Consider the following 11,703-nt stretch of genomic DNA (forward strand, 5'->3'; position numbering starts at 1 on the left):
AATAAAATGATAGAAAATAAGATCTTTATATAACGAGCAATGAAGGGTGAAAATAACTTTCTTATTTGTTTAGTTTCTTGCATTCCATATATGGTCATGGGAACACCACCCATTATAGAGCTTGTGGTATTCTCTCTGGTTCAAAACCAAATGATGAGAGGAATCACTGTAAAAAGATAGGAATCTCTTGACATCAATCTCATTCACAAGTTAGACAAACCTTTTTTCATATTGGAATCCACATAAAAATGCATACAATTCACATGAACTTACACCAAGAGTAGGAAAAAAAGGTGCATACAATACTCCAAGACTAGTAGGATGCATACAATACACCAAGACTAGTAAGATCTGTTACACATTTTCTCTCATTAATAAGAAAAAAAAAAAGGTAGGAAGAAGTACATCATCTGGATTGTAAATGTTTGATGTTCTTCATGGAATTGTAATCCTGATACAGTAAATCATTAGCCGAATTTATTCTAAGGTTTGATTTTGAATAAAAGATACTGCATTCGGATTTTATGTACACGGTTTCAAACGGTAATTGATCATTAAGTACTCTTAGGCAGCACCCATCGTTTCGCCATTGCTCGAAGCTTCGGATCCTGAGGTAGAAGGACCTTCTTTCTTCATAGATGCCATGGAGCACTTCTCTTTTAGTTCATCTTGATTCATCTGTTGTTGCCTACACTCTAGACTGCAAAAGGCTGTATCACCCCTAAAAAAATAAAAGAAAAGGGCACATGAGTTAGATGGAAAATGAAAGATCTAGAGCATAAGGTATATCTTCTAATTAAGAACTAAGAACAGAAGGGTCAGAAAATTTTAAAAAAAAATTTAGAGCTATTAAATGGTTGCAGATTCAATAAAAGATTTTGCATGGGCTTGGTTCATGAATGTGTAAGATTTGTTAAAAATAGTAGGATAACCGGAAATCTTCTATATTTTGAATAAAAAAGGAAAGAAAATTAAAGGCAAAAAACATACAAACATTTAAATTGATGAAAAAAGAAGCAAGATATAAACATGTTCTTCTTAAAAAGAGTCACAGAAATGATAAAATACAAGTCTGTCAATAAGTAACTACGGACTTCTAAGAAATTGGAATAACAAGAAGAAAAGATAAAAAAATATCAGATCTTTTAGAAACGTAAGAGGAATAAGCCTGCCTTTCAAAAAAAGAAAAAGAGAGGAATAAGCTTAGCTTTCTTCCTTGTATAAAGGGAAAAAAAAGCAAACCAGGAGGGCTAATAAGAAGACCCTCTTTGATCCATCTTTACATGGCTTTCTTCTTCATGAAAATTAAAGTAGAAAAAGAAAAACGAAAAAGAAAAAAAGAAAGGTGAAAAGCACAAAGAAACCCATTCATTTCTCACTAAAAAGAACCCAAAGAAAATCTTTCATTTTCCAAAGAAAAGAACAGATAAACTAGATGCTTTATTACTAACATAGACTTCAGTTTCGGTAAAAATTAACCTAGGTATTTTCCTTCACTATCAGTTGGATCTACACGTTTTAGGGTTTTGTCAGTAGAGAGAGAATCTGTAAAACCAATGGAAACCTATGCGGCTACAGATATCAAAACCAATGAAAGAAGAAGTTGAAAAATAAAAAAGAGGGTGTGCTAGTAAAAAGAGGGGGGTACCTATACATATAGATATCATGGCCAGCCACAAGCCTACGATTGCAGAGGCCACAAGCCCACAAGAAATGGCCTGAATGGACAAAATGATCAGCATTTCTCCTGCTTCTGGGAGAAAAGATGGATAGAAAAATAGGGTCGAAGCTTTGTGTAGCAGGGTATTTTCTGGTAACAGTTCCTGGACAAGGTTTTTGATGTTCTCTTTGTGTCTGCAAATCGAACGGTTGAGATGGGTTGATGGGTGGGAGATCAACGGTGAATTCCGTGATGCTGGTGGTTCTCCTTATAGTGGGGCGGGTGCGCTTTCCCAACATCACAACCTTAGAGAGAGAGAGAGAGAGAGAGAGAGAGAGAGAGAGAACATGAAAAATACTTCAGTTTCAATTTAGAAAGAGGAATATAAAGAGAAAAGGGTGCAGAATCTGAGCAGAAAAATCAGGACCTACACGTCACCTTCTAAATTTGCCTTTTCGATTTGGGGTTTTCTAATGATTTTTCACATACAGTGTTCTGATCCCGTCGGATGGAAAATATGGGACCCACAAGTCAAAACGAGTGGTAGCCAGTGAATCCTAATGTGTCGTATTTGATGCGAGAAATTCGGTAGTGGGAATGTTAGGGAGATTCAGACGAGGGAGAAGGGCTTAGAGAAGTGCCCACATACATGATTTAAAATTCTTGACCCTTCACTAGAAGGGACCCACTGTAGATACGTTTATAGCATGAAAATCATCAGACTGTTCAAGCAATCCAAACCATTCGATTGGAGTACTTATAGATTGTTGCTTATTTAATCATTATTTGGAGGCTATCTATCGAATGCTAGTGTTGCCGCCAAAATTGGAGGTCTGCCAAGGTGGCTTCAGAAGAGAGAAGATCTTCCCACATATGGAAACAAACTTTCAGGTGACCTACATGGACATGGTTATCTGGGAAGGCTCTCCGATGCTCAAATCAGTGACCAACTACAGATACATAAACTTTTCATTGTAAATAGTAAATTTTGGGAACCGAACCCTTATCTTTGAGCCTTATGAGGCTATTTATAGTTAGGAGCAAAAGAAGGGATAAGATTATCCTAATGCCCTTGGACAGGTGTCAGCTTGCACTTGGGCAAGGATCTACTCTAGAACCTTCCAAATTGGGTAAGATTACTTAATTATCCTTAGACATGTGGCAGCCTATGATTAGGCGGTCATTTTTTACCCCATCAGCTAGGATTGTCTAAGTAGTGTGATTTTAAGGATATTGCACCCAATGTCATCAATAAAGGCTCTGGTCCATGGTAATTCCACTACAGTGGCCCCACCTAGAAGCTATTCAAAACATCCCTCATCTCCCTAGTGCAAAATATGAGGATCCAAAAGTCCGAGTCATTTGTTTCCTTAGTCTTGCTATGGTTTGTCCATAGAGCAAAATCCACCTACACTTCTAACCATCCAATTTGAGGCCAACAAATGGAGTAAATGGTGATGAGATAAAACTATCAATGGTTTGTATTCATCAAGAAAGTCAATACAAAATGGAGGGTTAGAGATGTCCAATATGGGTGGATTTTGCTCTATAGCCCATTCATAGCAAGGCTAAAGAAACAAATGGCTTGGATCTATGAAAAAGTGGCCCCTACTTGTACTTTGGGTCACTCATATTTTTCTTTCCCCGGAGAAAAATGATTTCGAAGGATTTGGACCATAGAAAAAAAAATTAATCCCATGATTCTGACTCCCTACATTGTGGCCACATTGCCCTTGTACAGGAAGTAAGGCTTAGAAAATAAATGGGTTCTGCACCCATTTGTAAGTGATCTGTTGGGACTCAAGTAGAACTCGCCCTTCAAAGCTAGCAGTTAAGGGGAGGGTGCACAAGTCCTTATAAGCCCATCCACATCCATTCACTTTTCTCTGTGGGATCTTTGCTTTTCCGTGGAACCCCCAACATGACGTTCGCTCGTACATTTATCGGTTGTTGGCATAAAAAAAGTTGTCTACATTAAGTTATTAAATTACCCCTAAACTCCTTAAAGTGGGCTTTGGACCGATAAAAAATTCAGAATTAAAATATAGATGGTTTCACTTGGGCCCAAAAAGGGAGGCCCATTAGGATGCAACACAAAGGCCATCATTTCAAGTACGCGATCATTAGACCCAAAGAGGATGGTGGATTCCACAATCACTTGGATCACTACGCGAAGTGGTTAAGGTAGCTATTACATACGAGACAGAGAAGACAAGAGATATAAAAAGAATCCGAAGAGAAGACAGCTAAAGAGAAGAAAAAACTCTCCCTTCAACAACGCAATCAAGCACTTGAAGACATATACAACGAAGATCAAGCCAGGCATAGGGCCCTTCATCAAAGGAAAGTCACACATCTTCATAGCTTCATAGCAGCTGAAGCTCTGAGCCCGGAATGAAGCTCACAAATTTCCAACATCGAAGAAAGAATGAGAAACATGTTGTGACAGCCATCGTCTTTATCCCACAGATCATTAATCAAAGGATTCTAGAAAGTTGTACAATTCATTAATTACAAGTTCTTAGTAATTTGCCTTCAAATTTTGTTACTTTAATACATGAAATTTGTCAACACCTGCTCATATCTTTTCTTTGCAAAAATACGTGCATTCATCGTATAAGATCTCATATTTTATGAAGCAAAGAAGTTAGTTAATCAACACCTGCTCATACAGCTTAATTACCAAGTGTTGACGGCTGTCTTCTCAAGAATGAGATGTAGGATTCCAATTCTTCTAAGGGCGATGAAAATATCATCTCCCTTCTTCTAATTATTAAGACACTGAATTAAGGTTGTTGATCTGATGGGCCACTAGAAAGTCGCATAGGGAGACCATGTCTTAGACCCCACATTGGTTTCATCTATCGGGTGTACTTTGACACATGAATAGCTCCAAAAGGACTCACATGAAAAGGGCTTGACGCATGACCCTTCATTCCATTTTTTCACTCACCCATCGTTCTAATACCCTACATGTTGGTCATGTCTACAAGTAAGATCATGACCCTTCATCGGCTAGGCCAGGGTGGAACCTCAATTTTCTTTCTGGCAATTTCTGTTTTACGAGAGAACCAAAAACTTCAGTTATGGTGCATAAGAGGCGTCAATAATTGTTTTTTTTTTTTTTGTAGGACCCACCTGTCAGCAGAAAAAGTTAAAGAAAAATGGAAAAATTGCCAATGATGGACATCAAAATACAAGAATTGCCAATGGGGACATACTTTTGAAAAATTGTTAGAAAGGGACGAAAGAGGGTTATAAAGTCTCTAAAAGGGAGTTATCAATCCTCTCTAACAATTTTTCAAAAGTGCCCCGCGTTGGCAATTCTCGTATTTTGATGTCCCCCATTGGCAATTTTTCCAATAAAAATTGGGAAAACCCAAAAGGGATGTGATATACTTGCTCCCTTTTCTTCCCCGGGCCACACCAATCGTCCAACAAATAGATGAATCCTACAAATAGAAACCTAATTCAATAAAATCAGATAGTCCACTCGATGTGGGACCAAGTCCTCTCTTTCATAGTAGGCCACACGATGAATATCCCACTCACCCCATCCGCATGCCACACAAGCCAGCTTTTCTTTTGCGCCCTTTTCCTAATAGAGTAAATAATCAATCATGGAAATACTAGAAAAGGTGGTGATAATATCATTTCCCTATGTTTCCCACAAAGACTAACTGAATACACTTCTTACTTGATTTTCTTTAATTCAATTGCCTTTTCGGACCCACCATTGTAGCTAGCCATTGAAAAATACATAGAAAGATAGCACCGTAAAGTTTTGAATCAACATTCAAGCTCCACAGACATTTTAAAGGGTGTGTGCTTGTGAAGTCCAATATTTTTCAAAAAGCATAGTGGGGTTCACTCCATAGGATGATCCAAGCCGTTCATTTGTTGCTAAATACGATGTACCCCCTAAATAAGGGACTTGTAAAAAACCCCACTTGACTTTTATCTTTTCACAAATTTGAGAGGAAACCGAAACGATGATAATTGAAAAGAATTCTTGCCAACAAGGACGGTCAATGACGACCAAAAGTCCTTGGTAATAAGAGTTAAACGACGCCATTTTCCACCCCTTTGGAAGGGAAACATAATCTTGGTGGCAACTTAATGGGTCCTCATGAAAAGGGGCAAGAAAAGAGTAGGGTAACTTTCTTCATTATAGATGAGCCATGAATGAAAGCTTATTCAATAATAATGGATTACAAGTGCACTTCTGGGGTAAAGATTGCCCCATATAAAATGATCCGCTAGAAGCTCTAGCTCTTGATTTGGGAAGATAATCAGCCAAATCGTCAGTGCTTCTAAGAATAAGAGAAAAAGAGTAAACACCATACAAACATATATCTTTAATCACATCCATAAGATTAGCTAGTGTCTAGGGTCCCTCGTCGATCTTTTAGCCAACACAACTGGGAATGGTGACATTTCACTAAACTCATATTGTGCATGAGATCAAAGAGGGAGACCATTATGGCAGTAGAACAAAATTATCGAAAAAAGATAAAATTGTAGTGAGATTCTACAAAGTTATATAGCCATTTTTAATCATCCACTCAAGACTCCAATGGTTATTAACGTTTTTCAGAGTCCAATAAGCCCATCCAAATGTGGCACGCCCAAATACCTCTAACTGGGCCTTTCCGAATCTTTGGTAGTCCTCCTCTGATGCTCCACTGACTTGCCACTCTGCAACCCATTCTCCTGCATTTTTCATTCCAATTATGCATTGGATCAATCATTGAAATTAAAGATGATAAATCAAAGAGAAGTGTGATTATATTGGCACCTTTTCTTTGGGTCACTTCCAGCCCTTCTGTTTATATTATTTAAATTCATGTGTTGGCTTTCACTATTCCCACTAGCTAGGGTAGGTTTCGAACCCATGAAAAAATATTCCATTGAATATTTATGGGGCCAGTCATGCGAGATGGGTTAGAGAGGGAGAGACAAGAGAGGGTAGGTGTGAGGGGGCTTTTCTGCCCCTAGCGGAAACAAGAAAAATAATTCCCAATTTTAGTGTGCTTTTTCGCCGTTTTAGGGATTTATCATGCTACATTCCTGTCCTCTAAGGTCTCCCCCTCCGCCCATTATTTCATAATTGGGCCCATGAATATTACAAGGAATATTTTTCATGGCTGCCAAACATACCCTTCGTGCCACCAATTCATGGGCCATACCAACAAACTTATCACACCAAAAATTGACCCGGAAGCCCAATTGGGCCACTGTTGGGCCCCAATCATTTTTTGGGCAAAAGTTGTGTTTGGGCCAAATATGGTGGAACTTTATTTCCAAATGGTCCATATTAAGGCGCATCATTCATTTGATTCTTATGCTATAAGAAGACAATTTTTCGCTAAGAACACGAAAGATCAGCTTTAGTTAACTTTGATCAATGACTTCTTAATTTCATAATCAATTAATGCAAGTAGTACTTACCGACGTGACGAAGGTGACGAAGGTGAGAGGACCGTTGGATGTAGTGACAATGTTCAACTGTGCGGACCGATTCGTGTAAATGAAATCTCTGTTCTGTTGCAGAGTCATGTTGTTGAACATATCCCAAAATAGATTGTAGTAATGCACGTCTATGACAACAACGTCCTTAAGGCCGTTGGTGACCGGGAAGAGCTCCGTAGGGTCCGCAGGCCCTAGCCGGTTAGACATGACCACGTAAGCACTCGACGTACAGCGTCATAACCAGCTTTGTAGTAATTGGTAAGACTCTCGAGGGAAACTCCCGGTGAGAGAGGTTTGTTGATCTGCTCTACGGCAGCCAAGCTCGGATTCTGGGCATACCTGAATCAAATTAAATGTTATATGGTTATGGGTCCTTTTGATTGCACCAATGGGTGGGGAATTTTTTTTTGGCTACTGATGTTGGCACTGCCATGTTTTAATAATTGCACAAACTCAGCTTATCTTTTCTTTTTAAATTGTCTTCTTAGAGCTTTTTGGATACTGTAATAACACTTCATAGCTCTTTAAATAATAAAAGACAAGATGCGGAATTATTAAAACATGTTAGTGCCAATATCATTAGCATTTTTTTTTCTTAGGGAGGGAAAATTGATGTCACACCCTTCCATTTATTGAGCTGCACTATGGTAAGTGCACAAGTTTGTCCACAGGAAAGTACAAGTGTAGAAATCTTGTTCTATGATCCAAGTCATTTGCCTAATGGGCCATGACCCACAAAGTCTGGCACATCAAGCAATCATGACTCTCCAAGCAGATGAACGGTTCAGATCATCAAATAAGTGGGCCCATCAGAGGTTTCAGCATTTCCAAGGACATACATGAAAACTTACCATAAAGAGATCAAAGTATAAATGTTGAAATTCTTTGGAAAATTCAGAGGAAAGAGTAGTGTCATTTTTGGGGAAACCTGGAAGCAAGGAAGTCAATAACAGCAACTGTTTGTTGGATGTTTTCATCAGTGTGTCCCCAATCCTGAAATCCATCTCTGGAACCGCAATGTTCGAATCCGTTCTGAGAACCTGGAGCTGCGTGCAGATCAATTATAACCTTCTCACCATATTTTCTGCCTAATGCAACCCAAACTGGTATTAGATAATCCCCATCTTTAGCTGTGTTGTTTTCTCCTAAATTTCCACCATAGTCTCCTAAATTTCCACCATTTGGTTAACTCATTTTCCATGGAACATATTTTACTCAGAGCAGAGAAATGATGTCAGAGCACCCTTGCTTTTGATAATGGCACTCCCCCTTTATTTTTTGCAAAGGCTATTACAAATTGTGGAATGATAAGACTCACAGGCGGCCTTCCAAAACAAAAAAAAAGGAGTAAAAGACTATAAGGGCGCCACATTGGTAATATCCATTTATGACAGTTACAAATTATGATGGTCATTTTTTGTGGTGGTAATTTTTTGTGGCATCATAAATGGATATTGACCAATGGGGTTGCCCTTTACCCATTTTTTAAAAAAGTGCCTGTGAATCTAGCATTCCTCTTATAAATTTATAATCTCGAGAAAAGAAAGTTGCCTATTTTTTTCAAAGAAAAGGTCGTTTTCCTAAGTGGTTTTAAGGGCCTAGCATAACACATTTCATCAGTACTAGGGTTTTGGCATACTGGTTAGGTACCTAACATTAGTATCAGAGCCAACACCACTTCTCATGGTCGAGTCACAGAAGGAGGCCAACCAGTGAAAAAGATTTCTCAGAACAACAAAGTGAAAGCTATCACAAAGTGAGCCACATAACAGAATGGTTAGAAGGGTAACATATGAAAACGGCTACCTAGAGCAACCTGAGTGAGCCAGCCTGTGGAATAGACAACATGTGAAAAGGGCTACATGGAAGCAATGAAAAAGTAGCCCGGGGACGTTGGTTGCATAGTGTGGTGGAATGTTTAGATCTTAAGTGGCTTAGCATTCATTATAAGTGTAGTCGAATCTTAATATTGCTGAAATCAGCCGTTACGGAATCCTCAGTTTTAGCCTGTTTACGACATAATCAACATTGCTGAAATCACAATAATGCATGCATAATCAAGGTTCCTTTGTCTTCACAAATTCATTTATTTGGCAAACTTGGGGGGGGGGGGGGGGGGGGGGGGGGGTGTTGAAAAGCTCCCTTAGGGAAACAAAATACCAATTTTAAGAAACGATTATTTTTTCACACTCTCTCCACTCCCACTGGCTGAAATCTCTCCCTCTCCCTCATTCTTCACGCTTATCATCACACACTAGGGCCAGCAATTATTCCATGGAGTAATTTTTCATGGTTGTCAAACATGGCCTGTATATAAATTAAGTGCACTGATTCGATGTAGTTCGGATTTATACCAATAGGGCTGCTAGTAGCCCTAGCCGGCCTGGCAGAAGTAATGCATTTGAGCCGCAATAAATTTATTCCTTACAGGATTTTTTTTTGTCTGGCAGATCCCATTCAAATCCAGTACGTGATTAAGAAATTGTGTTTTGACCGGTGTTTAAAATCGCGGATGCTGCGCAGATGCGGCGTGTAATGTGGCCGAAGAAAATCCTAGTAGGCTCAGCACGACGTGGTCAAGTACTCGGTTGAGCACTCAATTGACCGGTCATAATCCGGGAGAGTCAAAGGAGTTTTTATTGATTGTGTAGGGCAAAATGTGGAATGCGGATGCAGCGCAATGCAGAATGTGGCCAAGTTAAAAGGGACGCGACGTAGACGCGGGGGACCTTCACCGACCATGGTCTGACCCAAGCCGATTCAGAATGCATTAAGACAGGATCCGATCCAATCATTGGAAAAGGGAAAACTCCCAAAATCGAAAACCCAGGGTTGATTGTGTTTTTGGAGTTCAGAACCACAAGTTCTCAAAATCAATCCAATAGAGTGTAGAATAGCAGAAGCGACTCCTTTTTCGCCAAATATTATGGGTGAAACACAGGTTGATTATTGGGAATTCGGGTTGAGCTTTTACCATAAAATCGGGTCAGGTTCGGGTTGAGTCCAATTCATTTTTTGCAAAAGATCAACCCCACCTGACCCAAGTTGGTTGCACCACTACCAAAAATCTCCACCCAAGGTGTGATTTTGGAATGAAACCAGAACCGCGGGCTGTATTCTTTTCCCAAACCCCAAGTCTTAATATGGCATGTCCTAACCTAAATGCATTCCCACGCGAAAATGTCCAACGTAAGTGAGCCTAACATCAGATCATGTCAATAGATAATGATTAATAATCTAATACTGCTCTTTTTTTTTTGTACCTTAAATCATTTGATCTTGATCTGATGCTTGCCACGTGGAGACAACTCCTTGCCCAAATTGGGTGTGGGCCCATCAACCAAGTAGGTGGTGGTCCCCACACTATCAGATCAAGTCAATTCACGTATTGCATCTTTTGATGCAAATTGCAGATAAGATCGTCTTAATTTAATCTTATCTGCTAATGGACACATTAAGGCTCTTTGGGAGCCACTACCTAGCGCCCTCTTTATGCAAGGGCCAGAGAAGGGCCCTTGAATAGATCCACGGCATTTTTAACTAGCTGCCTCAAAATTATTCTGCATTGCAGTGCATGGGTTTTGTCGTGAAAACCACTGCCAAGTCTTGCTTTTCTTCAAAACCCATCTATGGCTTTGAAGGGTTTCTAAGTCTCCTACACTTGTTTCCTTTCTTTAATTGCATAATATTAAAGAACAACATTTCCGTTGAAGGATAACAATGCGCTCATTTGAAACCAATTTGAGTCCTGTAATCAGTTTGGACTCATGATCAGATCAAAAATTCCAAACTAAACAGGGTCTAAATGTAAATTTGAGTCCAATAATCAATTTGGACTTGTACAATTGGTGCGCAACATCCAAAACAAACAGGGCCTTAGTGTATATTTCTTAGAGGGATTATAGAATGGTTGAAATACTTTTACTCAGGCCCACAAATCATAGAGATGGTGTTTATCATTTGGTGAATCTGCTGGTTCATTTGATGGGCCAATTATGAATGATCTTGTCACGCCCCGACCCCACTGTGTAGATGACCCAGAACCGGACAATATCTACACAGTGGGGTCGGGGCGTGACATAATGGTATCAAAGCGGGACCTCCCATCCAGAACAATGTGCTAGCGAGGACGCTAAGCCCTAGGGGGGGTGGATTGAAAGATCCCACATTGGAAAGGGAGGAAAAGTTACTGGGCTATATATATGTGGATTTCTCATCTCCCTGTGTAGACGCGTTTTCAGCATCTCTAAGGGGCAGGCCCCGCGGAGTGGGTCGGGCACGGTTAGTGCTGTTGGAAAACAAAACCAGGGAGGGTAGATGACCCAGAACCGAACAATATCTACACAGTGGGGTCGGGGCGTGACAGATCTAAACTCAAAAAATGTCACCCAATTGAATGACTTTCATTATTTTTAGTAGATTGCAAATGGGTATAAAAATTAAGCATAAAAAAGGATCCACATTCAAGGGAATAACAGCCATGACAAATATCATTTCATTAGAAATTATGGGGCATGGCACATCCATAGATGGATGCACCAACGTTTCAGATCCTTAAACGATGGCACCCA

At 39.6% G+C, this 11,703-nt stretch overlaps 1 protein-coding gene and 1 pseudogene across 1 annotated transcript; both read right to left on the bottom strand.

The window, feature by feature from the left end:
* Positions 1–210: 210 nt before the first annotated feature.
* LOC143848702 (FCS-Like Zinc finger 5-like) lies at positions 211–2,041 on the bottom strand. The gene is made up of 2 exons (XM_077357698.1): positions 1,649–2,041; positions 211–721 (listed from the first exon to the last, which is right to left on the bottom strand). The coding sequence occupies exons 1-2, from the start codon at positions 1,957–1,959 to the stop codon at positions 565–567; spliced, it is 468 nt and encodes a 155-aa protein (XP_077213813.1). The 5' UTR covers positions 1,960–2,041; the 3' UTR covers positions 211–564.
* A 4,257-nt stretch (positions 2,042–6,298) lies between these two features.
* LOC143848956 (putative glucan 1,3-beta-glucosidase A) lies at positions 6,299–8,817 on the bottom strand (annotated as a pseudogene).
* Positions 8,818–11,703: the final 2,886 nt, after the last annotated feature.

The sequence above is a fragment of the Tasmannia lanceolata genome, unplaced genomic scaffold (assembly GCF_043159265.1).
Source record: "Tasmannia lanceolata isolate RefF3 unplaced genomic scaffold, GAP_Taslan_0.1 ptg000016l, whole genome shotgun sequence".
Lineage (NCBI taxonomy): Eukaryota > Viridiplantae > Streptophyta > Magnoliopsida > Canellales > Winteraceae > Tasmannia > Tasmannia lanceolata.